Below are 21621 nucleotides of genomic sequence, written 5' to 3'. Positions count from 1 at the left end.
AAATAACTTCACCCCACTCTATTCAGTTTGAGCACCGATTTCTTTTGAAAATAATATTTTTCCAAACATTTTCAGAACTTTCTTCGAAAAAATGTTTTAAAAACACGAAAAGGACATAGGAATGAATTTCAAAAAATAAATGTTGAAAAACATACTGTATCAAATGCGCACACAAAAAATATTTCACCTGGTTTCAACACGAAGAGATACCGTAGTAATATTGTGTTTATTTACTAACCTGAATTTTTGTTTTTGCCTTTCATATTCTTTATTATTTATGTGCTCGTAAAATTCATTCTTCATTTAAATTTCATCATGTAATTTTTAAATTCGAATTATTTGTCGTCTAAATTTAGTTTTGACTTATTTATAATTGGCTAGCTGTTTTCTGTTTTTTCCATATGAACCAAAAAAACAGAAAGAAAATAGCGATTTTTTTTGAAAAGAAGAAAAACGTTCCATAGTGGGAAGAAGGAGTGATAGAAACGAGAAAAGCGAAAGACGCAGACAGTTAACGAACGGCCGTCGAGTGCTTTTCTTTATCGTCTGCGTTTCTTTGATTGTTGCACTGTCGTTTCTCTATTTCTGTAAGAGACACAGAGGAGGCGCCTTTTCAACGTGTCGTCGTCCCACCAAGCATGTTTTTTGAGCCGAACGGGGCCTCCGATAGCGTAAAATGAAGTCTGATTGAATTTTTCCGAGCTCAAAACTCCAAGCACTCTTTCCTTTTTTCGGGGGTCTCTTATTATCTTAAAATTATCTTTTCCGCATTACTATCACCACAAATTTTAAATTGTTAATTTTTTTCTCTATAGTATATAAATTATTTTAACTGAGTGGAAAGTTAGATTAGTTGTCCCTAAAATTTGTGCAATCAAAATATTCTCCAAGTTTTTTGAACAAATGGTCAAGTCGAGAAGGTTATTGATTTTCCTCTCAATTTCTAAGCAATCGACGGCTTTTTTAAAGGATTCAGAGCAGTAAGTATTTAATTTCACGTAATTTTGATGATTATCACTTAAAAAGCAAGTTATGGTAAAAACCACCTTAAAATTATTATTTTTTAATTTTTTAAAATCAAAAAAGATTCCAATTCACTTTGATTTCTAAAACCTTTCACACAAAATTATGTTTTCATTTTTTGTTTGCAAAGTGTTATTTGGAGACTTTGCTAAATTTCCAGTTTGCCTTTTTCTCGTGAAAATTATATAATTTTTCAAATCATTTTAGAGTCCAGAAAATTGTAAAATTAATCGTAGTCTTCACTAGACTTCCCCAAAATTTCCGATCGCTATGAATTTTTTTCCTGAAATATTCGATCTAAAAACGCGCGTTCGTTTAGTTTTCCTTTCGTCGAAAATCACTCAATATTCCATTTCTTTAAGTGAGCAATTGATTTGCATTTTTTATCTGAATCTGAGCATTGCTCTTTCGTCACAACCAGCATTGATAATCAGACAAACCTAATCAGTGTTTTTTCTTTCATATGAGACTTGAAAATACCGAGAATACCGTCGCCCGTGGCAACTAATAATCAGCTTTCTCTGCTTTTGTTTGCCATTTTCCATCATCTTCTCCGCCTCGACGCCGAAAAACTTGATTATATACTTCAGTAGCTCCACGGTGGCTCCGACTGCATGTTTTATCACCAAAAACCAGTTACCTTCCAGCCATTTACATCGATGCGGTGCTCTTTCCTGAAGCTGTTTCGAAAATAATGTGCTCGGTGCCAGGTGTTGAACTTATTTCCGCAAAATTACTTTTATTTGAAGTCGGCATGGTAAAAGGGATTTGTTTAAAATTTATTTTGCTTTTCAAATAAGAAAGTTACGAAAAACATGCAAAATTTTGTTTCTGGTTTGTGAAGGTTTTGAAATTCGTGAGCTAGTTTTACACAATTTGTGTTCAAAATTAACTTATTCTCTTTACATTTTAACTTGTTAGAGTTTTGATTTCGTTTTCTCGAATCCCAAAAAACCGAAACCGAAAATATTCGAATACTCTCCATTCTTCGAATTTTATATTTTGATTATTTTTCGTATTGTGGCTCTAAACTATTGTAGTTTTGTTTATACAATCACAAATTCAAACTCCAAAAATGTTTTTTCCTAGCATCTACTTTTCTTTTCGTCAAGAAAAAATATTTTCTCAGAATCGAAAGTGTGCAATTATATTTCGAACCTTTCGTTGTTTATTCTACCTACTGTACCTCCAAAAACAATATAGATCACTGTTTTTATAATTGTCTAGCCGCTCGTATCTTTATTCATTTCCTCTACCGATTGTTCTCCCTAGAAACGTATCATTGTCGTTCTCTTATTTTACGAAAACAACGTCTGTGGCGACAACGACGATGTCGAGAGTGTCTAATTAGATCGGGGACACCAGAAGCTGACAATGTGGGCGTGAATGCTCTTTGTCTTCAAATTCATTCATTTCACATTTAATGATGTGAAAATGTTGTTGACTTATACCTTAAAAGAGTTACATGACACCGTATGCAGGCTAGAATATATCACGTTTGATAGTTTTTATTAATCCCAGTAGAAATTGATTTTGCTTGAGAAGGGTTTCAGCAGTTTGTGTATTTTTTAATAACGACTTTGTGCTATTTCTTAGTTAAACTGATATGCCTTTTCTTTGCACTAAAGTCGACCGAATCCCTTGATCTAATCTGATAAGCCGATCACCATCACTCATTCGTCTTCAAGCCTTTCGTTTCTATCCTAATTTCCCGTAAAAGATCAAAAACCTTTTCGAGAAACGTGGCAAGCCTCATATCCTGTCGGGACACTCTTCTCATTACGCTCGGCTTGTGCTTGGCTGGTGCTCTTTCATTGGGAATTCATGAAATCAGAATGCACATCGTCTCGTCAACGATGTCTTCTAGTTTCTGAGTCGGTTGAGCACAGGAATAATGAGATTCGTCTTCTTTTCGATGGTGTATGTATGTGTGTGTGTCTACTTTTTTGGTTTCAACAAGTGAATGCACTAATCCTATATCTGCAAAATAGTTTTAAAAAAGTAGAAGGTGTGACTTGAATGATGAAGAGTTTCCTTTCTCAACAGCTTCATTTCTCAATTGAAATGCCAATTTTTCAGAGAAGTTGTAAAATGGCGCATCTCGTCATAGTCAGTTTCACCTGTTGGGGTAACTCGTAATTAAATCGATTTTAATCGACTTTCCTGGAGTTTTCAGGATGTTTTTGTTTTAGCTTCATACTCATGTTTCATCATTAAAATTATTGTTTTGTTTATTTAAGTTGATATTTGAGTTTATCCGTATTAATTTAAATGTTCTAAACTTCGAATACTCAAACATATGAGACATTGGCGCCATCACTAATTGGTTTCTCGGAGGTTTAAGGACGTCGTAAATCTAAGCAGCTGAATTAATTTTACAAGAAGCGAAATAAAATATACGAGCAGATGTTATTATGGGATAACGGTGAAAAGGAGCAAAGGCGGGTTCGGGGCAGATGTTTCTTTCCTCGTCAAAATGGAATCTTGGAGCAACTAGTAGTACGGGGGTGATGAAAGTGACCAAACGCCTATTCTCTGTTTCTCTGGGTTCGGTTTTCGTGAGCCCATCGAGCTTCGGTTAGTCTTCTCTGCTTCTGCTTTATTTCTTTTATTCTCTGTTGCGGCAAAGGCACGCACGGGGCTGTTGTTGGTGGTTGGTGTGAGGAGGAAAAGAGGATGACGAGTGAAGAGAAAGAGAGATTTCTCCCTGTTTTCCTTCTTTTCCTCTCTCTCTCTCCCTCTCTTTTTCGTTCTCTTCGTGCTTCTTCTACTTCTACTTCAACTCCTTCTCGTTGTCGTTTCCGCGCAGGAAAAGAAAGAGGGATAGAGAGAAGTCCGACGGCTTCTACTTCTTTTCCTTCGCCCCTATATTCTCAACTTCTCACCATCTCCTTCCGTTTCTGCTGCTCCGGCTCTCTCCCACCCCTATGCACGCGGAGCACGCACAGACACGACGGCCATTCAAGGGAAGAACGAAGAGAAGCGCCACGCCTTCAGTTTCTCTCCGTCTCTCGGAATTTATGTGCTATTTTTCTTGCTCAGCTTGAAGGGTGTCCACATATATGCACGTTGACCAGTTAGGTTATACGTATAAGTGTGCTAAGCTCAAGTTGATGTGACCAGACATAAAATTGATATTTTCTTAATCTGCTTGTTAAATGATGTGTTGCAGGTTATTTATCTTTATTGTTCTTGCTCAAGAATAACTCGGATTTAGAAATAAATTTTTAAAAATTACGAAGTTTAAAAACAAATTTTAATTTTCAATAACTTTTTTTAAATTTAATTTCCAGCCAGATTATATTCTTCTTCAAATCCTTATTCATTGAAAATTGTTTCCGATTCCTTTTTAACGTCTTCTTCATTGTTTGATTGTTAAATATTGAAATAACTGTATATATTGTATTTCAGATTATGATGCAGCAACAGAAACCTGGTAAACCGAAGAAAATTAATAGAATTGACAAAATCAAACGATTACAAATTAACAGAAGTAGACGGCCAGATATTAATCAAACGTATCGTTTTCTCTCTTTTTTTAAATCAAGAATCTTTATAATTTCAGAGTTCCATCACCTTTGTTCTACGTGAGAATTGTTGTCACATGGCTTGGGATGGTGAGTCTCGACGCGATGACCGGCTTCCGTTTTGAGTTGCTGTGGCCAACGTGGCTGATGATTCGAGCAGCTGCTGAATCAATTCAAATGAGAAATCAACATTGTGTCACGACAATTGCCAATCCAACAGCGGCGGTAAGGAATATTTAAGTTTTTAATCGAAAAATGTCTGAAATTGGTTCATCGGTCAAATTGTAATTAATAAAAAACAAAAAGAAAAAGGCATTTTTTTTAGGAAAAACAGCTATATAGTCTTAAGCTAAAAATCTGAAAAAAAAAGTTCCTGGCAGAATTGCAGCTGCTTCCGTGACGACGGAGATACTGTAATGCCTTCCAATTATTCAAAAATTGAAATTAGTTTTTTAAATTACTCAAACAATAATAGATTTCAGAGATTCTCCGTATTATTCATTTGTGTGACAGCAACTTCGGATCTAATTTGTTATCTGTTCATTCCGATTCGAATGCTCATATTTCTCGCCACTACCTATGTGTGGATTAGTTTATACTATCACACACAAGGCGGATTTTTGAGGTCGCTGGCAACAGTTTATGGTGGGTTTTTAACGAAAATTTTAGAATATCAATGAAACCTGGAATTAATTAAATTTTCCTAAAAAAAAGCAATTTATTTAGTTTTAGAAAGTATGAACTAAGAATAGTTATTACTTTCTTTTTAAATTCAAAACGATTCTCCTGGTTTTAAATTTTATTGGCTCACCTTTTGAAAGTTTTCGCAAAAAATCGAAATAAAAAATGTTTTTTGCTAAAAATTAAATTCGCGATTTCTCGACACGGTAGCAAAAATTGTTCACTACTCTATCTTTGAAAATTATATTTGGTGTAATTTCTAATAAATAACTAAAATATAATTACCATAGCTTGATTTTCAACACATAAAAATTAATAAAATCGCTCTTTTTTGCAGGTGGTGAACGGTTACAGTCGTGGCCAATTGTCTTCATAACCTGCTTCATTGTGATATTTGAATTATTTTTAAGGATTCGGTACGTTTTGTTTCTTTTTTATTTCCATATGTGGATATTTTCTTTTGCATTTTTATGTGTAGTGTGTTTGTCGTTTTTCTCATTTTCCAGAATTACAAAATGTGACTATATTTACTTGTTCAGAAGTCATCCGATCCTCATCAGCTTCTTTCCAAACGGTTAGTTTTTCTTTCCAATATGTATATTTCAGAAAGAATGTTAAAAATATAATTATGTTATATAAAATTTTATTTCAAATTTAGAATTTGTACTTAAATTCCAACCACTGCTCGCCGGTCTCGTACCGTAACCTGGGCCGAATTAGATTTTTTTTATTAATCAAAGCCAAAAAGTAAAACAATTATCATATTTTCGAAAAAGAAACTTTTTTTTTAATTGCTAACGTTTTCGGAAAAATTAAACAATTTTAAGCATAGAAAATTAAAAAAAAACAGCTTCTGAATTTTGAAATTTCGAGTTTATATATGCATTGATAAGAGAAAAGTTAACAAAAGTTTTTGGATGATTTTATTCGAGAAAAAAACGAAAAATACGTTTTTACACAAAAATAGAAAATATTCGATTTGAAAATATTTTTTCCAGTTGCGGAATATGCGGGAGTGTCACCTGTGTGGCCGCGAAGTCTGAACGCATTTTTCGGAGCACATTCAATAGGATATCCAGTGATACTCATCACAGTTTCAATGCATTATTACTTCAAGTAAGTTTTTCGTTTTTTAAAAATAAATATCTGAAAAATCCAAAAAAAAATTATTGCAATGCTTGAAGATTTTGAATCAAAGGTATCGATTTTTCCAAAAAAAAGACGAAAATATAAAATTTTCGGTTTTCAGAAATAATCTTTGGTCATTGTTTTTCGTTTTAAAATAAAATTTTATATTTTCATCATAAACAAAATTAGAATTAAAATTTTTCATATTTTATTGTGAATTTTCCGAACATTTTTTTCGATTTTTAGAAATAAAAAAAATTCCCTCAAAAACATCAAAAAAATCGAAAAACGACACCCTTGTTTTGAATATTTCAAAAAAGAAGTTATAAATTTTTTAAATTAAGTTTAAATTGCTTAATATTAGAAAATAATTCAGTCACTAGAATTTAGACAATTATAACCACTTTAATATAATGAAAAAGGTTCATTTGTAAAAATATTAATCTTCAGTGAATGGAAACTGCGTCGAAAGCAATGTGATGTGTCAAATCGCAATGAACAACTATTTCGGATACTTGTTGAAGGGTTACCAGCAGAATATGAAGGTCCCAAAGATTATACGTCACAACAATGTTTGGAAGATGGTAAATTTCGATTTTTTTTTTTGAAAAAACTATGCCAGTGAAATTTATTGTTTAAAAAAAAGTTCTTCGATCGGCAAACGATGTATTTTGGCAAGTAGCTGTTTTTCAAATTTCCGAATTCTTTGATGGAAATTTAAAAATTTAAAAGTTCAAGCTGAAGAAATGACTGCGGCACACAAGTGTTCGAATAAATAACCAATAAAGTAAAAGAATTCCATTAAAAATTTCAAAAATACAAAATCGTAACAGTTTTGTAGATTTTTTAATCTTATTTTTTGGACGAAAAAACACCTCTTCGAACAAGTTTAAAATATATATTCATATACAGTGCGTCCAACTTCTATAGCACCCCCCCCCCCCCCCCCCCTCTAATTTGGCGGTTTGGAGCTTTTCAAAATATTTTCAGGAAAAGTGTTAGTGCAGTTCGATAGCAAATGTTGAAAAACCTATGCTCCCCAATTTTTATTATGATATCTCAAAAATCACGGAAATTAGGTCAAAATTTCTGAAAAATGGCCGTCCAACTTCTATTGCACCCCCTCTGATTTTTGACAAATTTCTGTAAATTCGGGGTTTTCTTCGTAGTTAATGAATTTATTTTGTAAATAACTTCACACCAAAATAATCAGGTGGTTTCACTTTCACATTTAAAAAATAAATATAACACTTGAAAACACGTGGAATGCCTGGGATTGTCCTGGAACGTTCTTATTTGCTTCAGAGGCCATATCTCGGCTCCCAATCGGTTTCGCAACACCAAACTTCATCAAAATGTTCTTCTCCGCCTATTTATTACTATGTAATTAGTTGTAGAGAACATTCATTCATATTAACCAAATGGAAAAAGGAGTAACTGCAGTGATTTTTAGAAGGCTTGATTTAAATCTGGAAACGAGCGTTTGGAGGCGCAGAGATAATGATTGAGAATACATTTTCGACAAAAAATTACTAAGTTATAACAAAAATTGAAAATTATATTATATGAACATCAAATCCGTGGAAATCCATGGATAAACCAAATGCCAGACTAATTGTCGCATGTTAGTTTGAGAAAACTACTTGCGGCCTCGCTTTGCCTTTGTCCTCTTTTTTGAGCGGTCTCGTGAACTCGTCCAAATAAAATTTCAAAGACTTCTAATCAAAATCGAAGCTTCAAAGATATTTAAATCATATGAGCTGAAATTCTGTACCATACAAAGTCAAAACCTTCAGCTCTGCGCCTCCAAACGCTCGTTTCCAGAGTTAAATCAAGCCTTCTAAAAATCACTGCAGTTACTCCTTTTTCCATTTGGTTAATATGAATGAATGTTCTCTACAACTAATTACATAGTAATAACTAGACGGAGAAGAGCATTTTGATAAAGTTTGGTGTTGCGAAACCGATTGGGAGCCGAGATATGGCCTCTGAAGCAAATAAGAACGTTCCAGGACAATCCCAGGCATTCCACGTGTTTTCAAGTGGTATATTTATTTTTTTAATGTAAAAGTGAAACCGTCTGATCATTTTGGTGTGAAGTTATTCACAAAATAAATTCATGAATTACAAAGAAACCCCCGATTTTACCGAAAATTGTCAAAATCAGAGGGGGTGCTATAGAAGTTGGACGGCCATTTTTCCGATATTTTGACCTAAGTTCCGTGATTTTTGAGATATCATAATAAAAATTGGGGAGCATAGGTTTTTCAACATTTGCTATCGAACTGCACTAACACTTTTCCTGAAAATATTTTGAAAAGCTCCAAACCGCCAAATTAGAGGGGGGTGCTATAGAAGTTGGACGCACTGTATGTGTAAAGCATCTATACAACTTTTGTGTATGAATTATTGTGAGTAAAAATTAATAGTTTTTATTTTAATTTTCAATTATATTTTCAGGATTTCGTATTGAAAAAATGTTACTGAAGACTCGTATGTATAAAAAGAAAAGTACATCTTACTTTATAATCCGTTAATATTCCGATGAAAACCATTTTTCCACTGATTAAGAGATACTTGTTGATTACGCTTTCAAAAACATTTGAATTCCAAAAATATAAATATTTAATTTTTTTCGTAGAATTTCCTTCTCATTCGAAATTTGAAATATTAATTATTTTCAGATCTGTACTATCTGGATCCGCCAGTTCAAACATTACAACCAATGCAAGCAATACAAGCAGCAAGTGCAACGCCTCCAACATCATCAAAAAAGAATGGAATACACAAGAGGAATGGTGATGTGACGTCATCAACAACAACTTCATCAAGAAAAAAGAAGCACAATGGGAATTCTGGATTTAATTCGACACCTCCGAATGACAAAAAGAAGGGAAAATCAATACGAGATGTTGATATGGATGATGGTGATGATTCAGATGATGATTATTCATATCGGGATACATCGTCTTCCACAATAGAAGATCAACGACGAGGCGGCGGAATTTCGATTATTCGATTCATTTTTAGTTCTGCCGCGTGGCTTTTTTCCTTCGTTTTTGAGGTTTGTTATTATAAGAAAAAAACGGGTTCAAATTATTACGCTGAAACGGCTTTCGAATGGTAAAGCAGCTGAAAATAAGTAAGCTTTGCTCGAAAATTAAAATCCGAGAAAAACATCTTGTGGTAATACTTGTTCAAAGAATGCAATTTCTGCTGCTTGTAGGAAATATGGTTTAAATCGTAATACAAATATTGAGTTCCGTATGAGGATTGTTTTCAGAATTTTTTGCGGTTTTCCCACAAACGAAAATTTTCAATTTTTTTTAAATTTTTCGGTTGTGCTCAAGAAACCGAAAAATCTAAAAAAAATTGAAGTGTTATGGGATGAGGAATAATTTAAACACAAACTCTGAATGTATGTAATTTATGATTATCGCTTAATTTTCAGAGTTCAACACCGTCTGAAAATTCATTATCAAATCAACAAATTGATGATGATGAAGATTACGAGGATGGTGATGGTGATAAAAAGAACGGGCGAACAGATTCAATGACAAGTACAACGAAAGGACGAGCGAATACGATGCCATCGACAACAAGGAGTCAGAATAATAATAATTCACAAAAACAACAGAAACAGTCAAATGGGAAAAGTCATCATCAACACAGCAGCCATCAGAACAACCATCAGAAATCAAATGGAAATTCAAATGGACATGCGAGAGGATTTGCAGCAGTCAGAGACAGTTCACATGATACAAATGCGAGTAATGAAACTGATATACGAAGTATGTCAAGAGAACTTGAATCATTACGATCTGAAATATCATCACGAAGGAGTCAAGAAGAAGATTTTAAGCTTCAAGTATCTATGCATGAATCAAATGAGACTCGTTTATCACAACAATTATCAAATATGAGATTGAAAGTTGAGCAGATGGAGATTAAATGTTCGTCAATTGAAAGGCATCGAGAATCAGACAAACATCAATTGGAGCAAGCTGAACGAAAATATGCAGATTTATTGGGAAAGAAGGCTGAAATCGAAGCAACATTAAGTGCCGAGAGGAAGGCTAGAATGGAGGTTACAAGCAAAAAGTTCGTAATTTTTATTTGGAAAATCTCCGTTTTAAAATAACATGAATTGCGTTCAAAAAGTTAAATCTGAATTCAAAGTCAATTTTCTTCTGTAGAAAGTTAACCCAATCAAAACTCACTATTCTCTGATAAACAATGATTTTTGATTTAAGGTACGACGTGGCAGAACATCAACGGGAACGCGAACGACAGCTTGAGTCAGAAATCGATAAACTCCGAATTGAACTGAAATCGAAAGATGAATCGAACATGCGAATGGAGTCTGAACTGCATGGATTACGAAACTACAAGGAGGAAAACGATATTGACGTAAGGATTACAGTTCATTTATTGTTTCAATTTTAAACAAAAAAAACTAATTATTAGTCACGAATAGTAGTTTTATTTTTCACTTTCAGTCTCTCAATATGGAACTTCGCTTCGTTCGTGATAAATCACATCAAATGGAAGAATCGTTGGCTGGAGAGAACAAGCTGAAGCAATCACTTTTCAAATGTCTTGGAGATGCTCGTGACACTATCAAATCATTGGAGCGACGAGTTCAGGAATTTCAGATCAAAAATGGATCGTCAATTGGTGGTGGAAGTAGTGAGACGTTGATGAATGGACGATCATCGACTGAAGCTAATAATGAGAATGATACGGTAAGTATTGACAGCAATGCAATGTATCTGAATAAATTGAAAATTAATTTCGAATAATAATTTTCCGTTTCAGACTGCTTCTGATCAATCATCACCACATCAACATTCTGCCATGGGATCACCTGTTCCATTTGCCAAAATGCCTCTCTCCGTGAATGTTTCTAATCGACATGGATCACCTTTCAACGGCAAAGTTTCACCAATTGCATCAATTGGCTCAGTTTTGGCCGCAGCCGGTGGACCAGCACCTCCAGATTATATGATGGCTGTTGGAGCAAATGTTACAGCTACGACTGGGCCAGTTCCACAGAAACAGCCTCGTGCCGGTTTTCATGGAATTAGGTAAACATTTTTAAAGATTTTATGGGTAAAGTGGGTAAAGCAAAATGATGGTGTAAAGTCAATTTTCGCTTTTATATTTTCGAAAATCGGCATTTCTAAAGTTCAAATAAATTGTTAAGGGGAACTCAAAAAAAAAAGAGCGAAATATTGATTCGCAGTGAGTGTTATTTTGGGAAAAACTAATATATTTATATTCTCTCTCCAAACACATGAAAGTCTATAGATTTTGCTCGTCTCTCTCTCTCTTTCTGGGAGTTTAAAAATTGCCTGAAAATTCAAAAATCTCCGAATTTATCATCAAAATTTTGCTGCTCACTCATTTTTCTTCAAAAATAGAATATTTTTTGTTCAGCAGATACAACGAATTCACAAACATCGCATCAGGAGGCGAGCATCGGCTTTTTGACACTCCAGCTTCTGCTATTTCGGCATCTGCTATAAATGGTTCGAATCCCGAAGATGACTTTCTAATGAACAAGGGAAAATTTGGAGCTCCATCTCAACCAGCCGCTCGTCTTGCTTGAACTCGTTTCTGATCCACGTGAATTTCCAACTTTAAAAACTCTTTCTCTTAAAATGTTTCTTCTCTGTATCTCCAAATGCTTCCTTTGGTCTCTATAAGATTTCCTTCTGCACAAACTTTTTGGCCGCGAAATAACTCTTCAATTTCTACATTAAATTGTAAGATCTCAATAAGTTGAGAATTGAAAGACGTTTATTTCTCAGCCAAATCGCAATTTTTTCAGCCTCTTATTTCTATATTTTATCATATTTCTTTTCCTCTCATTACTCTCATCATTTAAATAGTATAGATATAATAGGCCTACGCGCTTCTGTCTCATCCCAGAAGAAAATCTAATAATTTTTAATTTTAATAACCTTTTTAAAAGACGAACTGGAAAATATGAAAATTAATATTATCTTTTCGTTCAAAAACTCTCAAATAATTTAGCCATTTAGCTTTAGTCAATTTAGTCATAATTAGTCCATCTTCTGTCTTTAATCTATCCCAGTTTCTCTTTTTCCCCGTCTTTTTCCTTTCCTTCTAGGACACCTTCTTATTTGAGAGTGTGTCCTGTCTATCATACCGGGCTCTATAAGAACACGCATTTTCAAAATCCCCAGTTTTTTTTGTAAATTCCTCCCATCTTAGAATTGCGTTGTTTCTTGTTTTTTCAACCGATTGGATCTCGAGATACGGTTCCCATCCATCAATAGCCGCTGTTGCAGAAGCTCCAAAATAATTCTTGGCTCAAAATTTACTCGCCATTAGTTATCGTTGGAGCTGAAACAGCACTCATCCCACCTAATCAGTAATGATGTTCGATTTTTTGAGCATCATTTCCCCTCATTCTCATATTTTCTGTCTCTGTCTATATGCTCTATGCTTGTACTTTTGTAATATTTATTTTCTCTTTTCCTCTCCACACGTTTTCCCTTGCACGTTGACAATTTGTTTCCACCCTGGAGATTAAGAAACAAGCATATTTTCTCTTATCATACCAAATAAATTGGTGTTAATTTAAAAACTTTCTTTTTGAAAAGTTATAATGTTGTATTTAGTTAAGTGCGATTTAAGCTGAGATGGAATTAATTTATAGACCGTACCACACGGGAATGAAACATAGAAAACCAAATAATAATGAAAAAAAAGACTAAACATTTGTCGATGTTGTTGATGACGAAGACGAAGATGAAGATGATTTCAGTAATTCCTGCCAACCTCTAACAATCAAACGATGCTCATCTGCCTGCACAGCTTTTTCCTTTTCTTCTGATTCCTGAAACTAAAGAGGTTACTGAGATTATTTTATAGAACAAATTCTATAATAAAAAGTTGTATGAAAATAATTAATTACCTCCTTTCGTTCTTTCTCAATTGATGTTAATGTAGAATTCTGAGAATTTGAGTTTTCTTCTGAACTTTTCGGTTCAATTTTCAGAAATTCTTGCAATTCCTTCATAATTGGATCCTTTGGCTCAACATATTCAGGCAATTCTTCTCGGTTTTTTCGACGATTTTTTGATGAAAGTTGTCGTTTTAAAAGAGATGTAAGAGAATCTTCTCGTGCTAATTTTCCAATAGATCTTTCAACTTTTGATGAAAATTCGACTTCTGTACTCATATCAATAACTGGAATAACTTTCATTTCTTCCTTCTTATTTTCTTTTTCCTTTTCTTCTATTATAATTTCTTCAGAACTTTTAAATGTTTTCAATGGTCTCACATATCTTGGTACTTCTTCAGAGAATTCTTCAATAATTGGAGGCTCCACTGATGCTTTTGATGTAATCTTTTTACGTATTGGTGTTGCATAAATTGGATTTATTTTTCTTGATTTATCAACTAAACTTCTTGTATTTCTTATCCATTTCTTTTCTGGAAGTCGTGTAACATTTGGTCTCTCGTAACTTTTTGAACGACGCATTGGAAACTCTTCTCCTCGTTTTCGATATGCAAGTGGGCGGAGCCTGAAATAATTGTTTATCTTTAGTTTTTTGCCACAAAAATATATTCATATTAACTGATATGTTACCGTACACTATTTTAATTTTGCGGTTTTTAAACAATTTTTGCTAAAAATACGGTACCCGGTCTTGACATGGCCAGTTTGAAATAGAAAAGAGTCACAACTGCACGTTCTTACTCGTGTTTCTTCGCTTTTTTATTGTATTTCCAATAACTATTTGCAGTTGTGAACTACAGTAACCGCTCACCTTGAATAATCTCTCTCAGGAATTGGTGGTGGTCCATAAACTTCACTATCATCTTCAAAATCACTTTCATTTCCATCTTCAATTCTTCTTCGTATTCCTCGATATTCCAACCATGATGATCTCGCCACATCATTTTTTGTTGACATTTCAGATATTAATGAATCTTCGGATTCTGCCAAAGGTGAGGAAATCATTTCAAGTTCATCTATTACTCGTTCCATCAGGATTTCTCTGAAAATTATTATTTCGGAAAAGTTTTCGATTGAATATTTGAAATATTTGCAGTAAAATAGTTTATATAAAAATAATTTCAACGTAGTTTATTATATCTTTCTAACATTACTTCAGTTTTAACTTTTTGTTGAGTTTTACTTGTTCTACTAAAATACAACTTTTCAAAAATTTTAGATCTTTTTTACATCGAAAACCTGTCATAATTTTGAAAGACAACAACAAACATGTTATTCTATCAGTTAAATATTTTGATTACGTTTCAATTAGGTATCTTTTTTGAATGTGGAGAAATTCTTGAAATTATACAGAAAATCTTGAGCCTTGAAAGATTGAACAATTTACCAAAAATTATAATGTTTGGCTATGTTGGACTATTTTTTCTTAATTTGGCATGTTATCACAATTATCATAGATTGAACTTGTGATAGAACACTTACTATAACTTTCTCAGAGATCTTCTCTTTTCTCAGAGCCCACCATTTGGTTAATAAACGTTATGGTTTTTAGTTTTACTGATTAAAATATTACCATTTTCAAATTTCTAATTGAACATAACCCAACAAAATTACAAACCGAGTCATTCAAAGTGTGCACTTTCGATTGTCTAGTCTCCATGCACCTTCCATCTAATGAACCAACCACAAAATTAACTATTACATGCTTTATTATAATTCACACATATAACAAACATTTAAATGTGAAGAAAAAGCCTGAGAAGAGAGAGAAAAAGGAACATTTGTATGAAAAAAAGAAAGATGAAAAACAATTAGTGAAATTAAAAGACAATCACGGGATGAAAATGATGAAACGGTGTGTAGTTCAATGGGAGTGTACTTGTAATTTGAATGAAAGATTAGGCAGAATTTTATTTTTTACACAGGCTAGGAAACAAGCTGAATAGGGATTAACGTAGATCGCTATAAATTTAAGTACTGAAGTTCGCTCAAAATGTCTGGAAGTAAGTCATAGATCATGTTTTCCACGCAGGCACGGACATGGCTACTTGCCCGTCCATAAAACATGAGAAACTCAAGGACTTGCACCTGCTTTATCAAAAAATAGCAGCTCAGCCCTAGGTTATCTTTATGCTTTTTAGGCAAATGGGTGGGTCATTTTTGCCTCCATAGACAGTTTAAAACTTATTAGTAAAATATTAGACTACTAGCGCCTGAAGCAGCTTGTTAAGCTTATGCTGAAAATATATGGAAAAATTTCATGCAGTTTCTATTGCAACCTATGGTTACTTACGTATAAAAAAGGTTTATAATGTTTTGCTAGACAATCACTGACTTAAATAATGTGGAATATTTTTGAACAAGGGCTTTCAATCTCTCATATATTTTGAAATGGAAGAAAATATGGCATGTCTATTTTCCTGGCTCGTGCATATCACGAGAATAATTGTACAGTTATTGTGATTCTGGAGAATTTCAAAAGACTTAAATTTTAAATTTTAAAATTGTTAGTCAATGAGCGTAGGCAGCCAACAATTTCTTCTAAAAAGCATGCACAACCAACAATATTCAACAATTCACAACTGATCCACAATTCGATTATAAGCATCTCTAGTCTGATACAATGCAAATATTTCTTGACTTTTTGCGCTTGCTGGTCGCCCTGGAAGCTCATTTGGATCTGGGCTTGCCAGCATTAAAGTGCTACCAATTGGTGAATGAGCAGGAATTACGAACTCTTGTGAGCCACCGAGTGATGTTCCAAAAGATCGACGTGATGCTGGAGACATGCTTCGATGACGAAGTGAACGATGACTGACAGAAGCATCATCTCGATTTGAGGATTTTGATCGACGATGGTGGTATCTGGAATATGAAACCTTCACTGTAGCGTAAAGGTATAGTGAAAGAAGATGTTGTTTTTTCAATACTCTAAATTTAAAAAAAAATTAAAAATTAAAAATTCCGAACTACCACAAAAAACCAAAAAGTAAGAAAACATGAAAAATGCAACTATTCAATTATTTTTACCCTTTTCTGTCCAACATTTTCATACCTTTCCCTATTTTGATTTTGCTCATTTTCTCGTTTTCTCTCGTCTCTCAATTCTTCTGTATCTTTTCTTCTATCTTCATATCCATTACTTCTTCTAGAATATTGTCCAGGAGAAACTGAGTTTGCAATATTTCTATGACGATCAGGAACAATATATAATGGGCTTAACGGAGCAGGATATTGCGGTGGTTGTGATCGAAGATCATCACGAGATCCAGTCATTATAATTGGATGAGTTATTGTTTGAAATCCTAATGGTTTTGGTCGATAGTCGTGATGAATGAATTGAGTTGGTTCAGTTATCTCGTCGTAGAAATCACTGCCGTTATCTCGATATCTGGAAAAAAATATTTTTAAAACACATGAATCCAAACAAAATTTTATTTTTAAAAGATGTGACGCACATTAGATGTTACAGTTCTGTAGAGAAACATGTTACGTCACAAGTTTTAAAAGTTTTAAGCTTTTAGCTGTATTCTGCAACAATATATTTTCTCTGATCTTGTGAACTTTAATGTTCAGTTTAAAACACAATTTATTTTTTCAATATTAAAATAAGATTAGTGAAATTTGATCAAAAACTTATAAACTTGTCATCAAAAAGAAAAAGTCTATTCAATTGTCTAATAATTCCTCAATACCTTCGATCACTTTCTTCAATCAATCGTTCTTTCCATTGAACACCTTTTGCCAAATCTCTTCGATCATCATCGACCATCATTGTTTGTACTCTTCTATCATTCCATTGCTCATATTGTGGACCATTTGTCCTTACTAACAGAGGTGGTCCACCATTTGAAGCCGGAGTTAATGAGATCATATCTGTATTTGTTGGAGCACGAAATACTTCAACTGTAGTTGTTGTTGTTACTGCATCATTCAACATTGCATTCTTTTTTGATAATTGAATACCCCCAGTAGATGGATCATGTGTTACTAGGGAACGGGATATAGGGGTTTGCCATGATAGTTCTTGGTGCTTCTGAAACTTTAACATATAAAACGTTTATTTTTTCAAAGAAAATTTTATATTTCATTTTTGAACATTCTTACCGTTTTTTCTTCGATTAAACTATGCTCATAATAGTATCTTATAGTAGAAAGCATAGCTTCAGAAATATATTTCAAAAAGAAAAAGAGTACAACGAAACGAAACAGGATGACGTGGATAGAGTATCCCAAAACAAATGAAAACCACACAAAATTGATGTTTGTGTCCAATTTTTTTCTTGTTCAAGTCGGTATCATATTTATACTCACAGGGCCACGTATCGAATTCCCCTTATGTTTACACTCTTTTGGCACCTCCTTCTTTTCTTTTTTATTTAGTTTTTTGGCTACCACTGTCACTACAAATTGGGGTCATAAAAAAAGCAAAAAGCAAAAAGTCGATCACTTTCATTAGATGAACACGGTCCACGGGGGGAAAAATATATATATATATATATATATATATATATATTGGCACAGTAGTACCTGGAGCACGATTAAAAAATTGGAGTAAATTGTTTGATGTTACTTTGATTTGCGATGTTTTTTGTTTCATAGGGAGTATCTAGAGCCTATTGATTTGCCCAAACAAAAAAGCTCTTGCAACTTTTCACAACCCGAAACTGTGTCATGATCAATTTTCGGAGCGATTATTCTGTCAAGGCAGTAACATGTCCAATAACTATGATTGCGTTCTATTTTCTGAATCCAAGTGCAATTTGACAATCATGTTGATTTATATTGCTCAATGTTCAAATTTTTCGGAACAAAATTATTTCTTGATTTCGGTAGTTTACGCTGCTGAAAAATGATAATGATATGTTTTTTTTAACTTTTAGAAAATATATTTTTCACTGTTTACAAGCCCATCAGTTTGCCGTTTTGAATCCCTGAAATGTTATATGCTCACGAAGAGTATGTAAGCAAGAAGTCATGAGGTAAATGTTTTGAGTAACTAATATCTCAAAAACCAAAAGGGTGTAAAACGATGAGAATCGGAAGGATCGGAATCAATGTCAATATTGACACTGATGCGCACTGTTTCATTTCGGCAACATTTTGGCAGACAAAATTCAAAAATGATATGACTCACCGGTCGGAAGACGTTTAAAACAAGCTTTGTTGGTTGAATGAACTCGTCTGGAGGTGAGTCACGACCCTGTAATAATAACGTGACGTTATTTTCGTGGATATGAGATAAAGAGAATTCTGTAACCGTGAGTGGTGTTGTAGTTGTTTCTCTAATAAATCATATATACATGTAAAGTCGAATAATCAATTTTGATTCAAATTCTGAGAATAGGGTCCAGCGAAACTTTTCAACAACAGTACCCGTAAGTATTTTGCAATGTTATTCCTGTCTTATTTCCCTCGAAATTTCTAACAATCTTTTTATAACTGAACATTTTTTAATCGTGTGAGGATCCAATCTTTCGGATTTTTTCATTTTTCAAATGCTCACTTTAAATGAATAAATGGGCGACGGAGGCGGTGATGGAGGTTTTGGAGGTGTTCCAATATACCCATTTTCTCTTCGAGATGATCCTTCTCTTCCAACTGATATTAATGTTTCACGAGATGTGCTGGGTACCATTTGAATTGGAAGAGGAGATGACCTCTGAAAATTCAACATTAAAATAGAAAATGATAAGTTTTAACATACATGAAGTGAAGTATTTGATCTCATCATATCAAGGCTATCTTCAAGTCTTCGAGAAGGAGATTCTGAGTACGGTGACATCCATGAACCTGAAGAAATTAAAAAAGTTTAAACTTTTTGAAAAAATAATATTTTAATTTCTTGCCAATATATTTTCACTGAGGATTTCCTACATTTCCATCTCGGATATTTCCTGTAAAAACAAAAAACTCACTCTGACTAGTACTCGGACTTGCTGACTGAATTGCACTATGTACCACCAATCCATTATGTTGTCCACCACTTGTAGTTACTGTAGTCTTCATATTGATTACCATTTGTCCATGTCCACCTGATGGACTACTGTAGGTATCGTAGTTGCCACGTGAAGGTGGGTATCCATGGGAACCACGCATGGATGGTGAAGAAACAAAAAAACTATGGGGATTTCTGAAACAGAAACACATATATCTTGGTTCAATTTGTAATAACTTTAGAAAATATTTGAAGAATATATTCAATGTTAGAAATAAGTTTTCAGCTAAGTTTTTATCTAGCTCAATGCTGTTTTTCCTGTCTTTTTCCATACTTAGATCAACGAAATATTGAATTCAAAAATTGAAAAAGCTTTTTAAACATTTTTGCTTCAAGACCGTTCTATGAAAATATTTTTTTTCCATCTCTACTATGCTCAGTTTCAAAAGAATCTTTAATTTTAATGAACCTTTAATAATGTTTACAATAAAGAGAAGAAGAGAGTACGAGGGGTGATAAGAAATGAAAATTTCAACAATTCATTCCATCACAACCACCCACATTTTTAGTTTTCCATAAAAATATTGAAAATTGAAAGAAATAGAGAAATAGAGATGAAAAACTGTTTGTTTGTTCAATATGTACATGCGCATGTGTTGAAAGCAACATGGAGGGAAAAAGACCGAAAAGATTAGGAAAACTATACGAAGAAATATGCAAAATTTTTGAGGATTTATTTTTGAGGTGAGAAGGGTGTGGGTTATGGGAAGGAGAAAGAGAAGAGCTTATCAGTTAAAGAGCATTATTTGATTATTTAGTAATACCAAGTTGAAAAAGCATATCATGCAATATACAGTGCGAGCAACTTCTATAGCGCCCCCTATTTTTTTCGTGTTTCGTCACTTTCCCAAACTTTTTTGAGAAAACCATTATAGCCATTCGATTTCAAATGTCAAAAAACCCCCTGTCCGAAATTTTCATGAAAAAATATCAAAGACTACGGTGATTAGGTCAAAAAGTCTGAAAAACGACCGTGCAACTTCTATAGCGCTCCCTCAAATTTTCGCTATTTTTCAATAAAATACCTAGTTTTATGAGATTTCTGAAAAGGATATAGTATTATATATTAAGAAAAATGATCATAAGGTCTCATTTTTCAATTTTCAACAGAAATATATTACGTGAAAACTTCTGGGATCCCAAGAGTGGCCTGAAACGCTTCACTTTGTGGCCAGTTCTCGGCACCCACTGCATGTATTGATACGAAACTTGAACTAATCATTTAATTTTGTTCACTAAAGATATTTTGAAAGGTTGATATTAAATTCGGTGGAGATAGGTAAGGTAGATAGCGCTGCATGTATTGACTGCATGTATTGATACGAAACTTGACCGAAATTTTCATTTTGATTTACTGATAATGTTTCAATAAGTTGTCATAAAATTTGGTCAATATGGGCCAGGTTGACAGCCCAAGTTAATAGTAAGGCTAGTAACCAATCAGTTGTTCTATCGATAAAACACATCTGAGGCATGTCAGAGAATGGATGTGCGTCTTTTCTGGTTGACAAGATATCCATTCAATTAACTATTTAAAACAAATTTTGTCCGGATCGAAAAATGTTGGAAAATTATCGGTAAAATTCGAGAAATATCCCTCAAACAAATTAACAGGTGCAGAAACACTGGGCGGGTCTCTTTCCCGTGGTTCCGCGCGTTTCATTCGAGATCGAACGACAAAAGAACTGTCGAAGTGTTCAGAGGGGTCACAGAACTTGCATCCGAACTTAATATTTCAAAGTGTTTGTTAAAAACTAAAAATTCACCCAAAAACCTGCGGGCAGTGAACTCGCCCAGTTTTGATGTATGTGCAAATTTTTTAAAGGAGATCTCCTGTATTGGACCAATACATGCAGCGCTATCTACCTTACCTATCTCCACCGAATTTAATATCAACCTTTCAAAATATCTTTAGTGAACAAAATTAAATGATTAGTTCAAGTTTCGTATCAATACATGCAGTGGGTGCCGAGAACTGGCCACAAAGTGAAGCGTTTCAGGCCACTCTTGGGATCCCAGAAGTTTTCACGTAATATATTTCTGTTGAAAATTGAAAAATGAGACCTTATGATCATTTTTCTTAATATATAATACTATATCCTTTTCAGAAATCTCATAAAACTAGGTATTTTATTGAAAAATAGCGAAAATTTGAGGGAGCGCTATAGAAGTTGCACGGTCGTTTTTCAGACTTTTTGACCTAATTACCGTAGTCTTTGATATTTTTTCATGAAAACTTCGGACAGGGGGTTTTTTGACATTTGAAATCG

The 21621-nt window shown here is 33.7% G+C and overlaps 2 protein-coding genes and 3 non-coding genes across 5 annotated transcripts; 2 read left to right on the top strand and 3 right to left on the bottom strand.

Annotated features, from left to right (window-relative positions):
- Window positions 1–3437: 3437 nt before the first annotated feature.
- D2092.13 lies at window positions 3438–3614 on the bottom strand. The gene has a single exon (NR_050207.1). It is a non-coding gene; the product is annotated as an Unclassified non-coding RNA D2092.13 (non-coding RNA).
- An 820-nt stretch (window positions 3615–4434) lies between these two features.
- maco-1 (Macoilin) lies at window positions 4435–12973 on the top strand. Its single transcript, NM_059501.7, has 13 exons — window positions 4435–4541; window positions 4589–4775; window positions 5033–5195; window positions 5569–5647; window positions 5771–5805; window positions 6230–6347; window positions 6810–6943; window positions 9044–9423; window positions 9811–10460; window positions 10613–10769; window positions 10859–11104; window positions 11178–11446; window positions 11799–12973. Exons 1-13 carry the CDS (start codon window positions 4438–4440, stop codon window positions 11968–11970), a joined length of 2694 nt encoding a protein of 897 aa, NP_491902.4. The 5' UTR covers window positions 4435–4437; the 3' UTR covers window positions 11971–12973.
- On the top strand, window positions 12911–12966 carry D2092.15. The gene has a single exon (NR_101570.1). It is a non-coding gene; the product is annotated as an Unclassified non-coding RNA D2092.15 (non-coding RNA).
- Window positions 12974–13027: 54 nt separating the features above from the next.
- Window positions 13028–19486, bottom strand: F48A9.2 (SH2 domain-containing protein). The gene is made up of 10 exons (NM_001368448.3): window positions 19272–19486; window positions 19061–19146; window positions 18860–19015; window positions 18491–18556; window positions 17049–17389; window positions 16409–16744; window positions 16090–16218; window positions 14165–14395; window positions 13306–13918; window positions 13028–13227 (listed from the first exon to the last, which is right to left on the bottom strand). Exons 1-10 carry the CDS (start codon window positions 19450–19452, stop codon window positions 13102–13104), a joined length of 2265 nt encoding a protein of 754 aa, NP_001355385.1. The 5' UTR covers window positions 19453–19486; the 3' UTR covers window positions 13028–13101.
- A 237-nt stretch (window positions 19487–19723) lies between these two features.
- F48A9.5 lies at window positions 19724–19873 on the bottom strand. The gene has a single exon (NR_050206.1). It is a non-coding gene; the product is annotated as an Unclassified non-coding RNA F48A9.5 (non-coding RNA).
- Between the last annotated feature and the right edge of the window lie 1748 nt (window positions 19874–21621).

The sequence above is a fragment of the Caenorhabditis elegans genome, chromosome I (assembly GCF_000002985.6).
Source record: "Caenorhabditis elegans chromosome I".
NCBI classification, from domain to species: Eukaryota; Metazoa; Nematoda; class Chromadorea; order Rhabditida; family Rhabditidae; genus Caenorhabditis; species Caenorhabditis elegans.
This window is presented reverse-complemented; position numbering and strand designations above follow the sequence as displayed.

Bases quoted from the DNA above. Each gene is read 5' to 3' on its own strand.
- maco-1 (NM_059501.7), top strand. From the start codon at position 4,438: ATGATGCAGCAACAGAAACCTGGTAAACCGAAGAAAATTAATAGAATT. The intron at 5,806-6,229 runs GTTAGTTTTTCT...TATTTTTTCCAG, and splicing joins CATCAGCTTCTTTCCAAACG to TTGCGGAATATGCGGGAGTG. The intron at 11,447-11,798 runs GTAAACATTTTT...TTTTTTGTTCAG, and splicing joins GCCGGTTTTCATGGAATTAG to CAGATACAACGAATTCACAA.
- F48A9.2 (NM_001368448.3), bottom strand. From the start codon at position 19,452: ATGCGTGGTTCCCATGGATACCCACCTTCACGTGGCAACTACGATACC. The intron at 14,396-16,089 runs GTTCGTAATTCC...AATAATTTTCAG, and splicing joins TCACTCGGTGGCTCACAAGA to AGAAATCCTGATGGAACGAG. The intron at 13,228-13,305 runs GTAATTAATTAT...CTTTAGTTTCAG, and splicing joins TTGAGAAAGAACGAAAGGAG to GAATCAGAAGAAAAGGAAAA.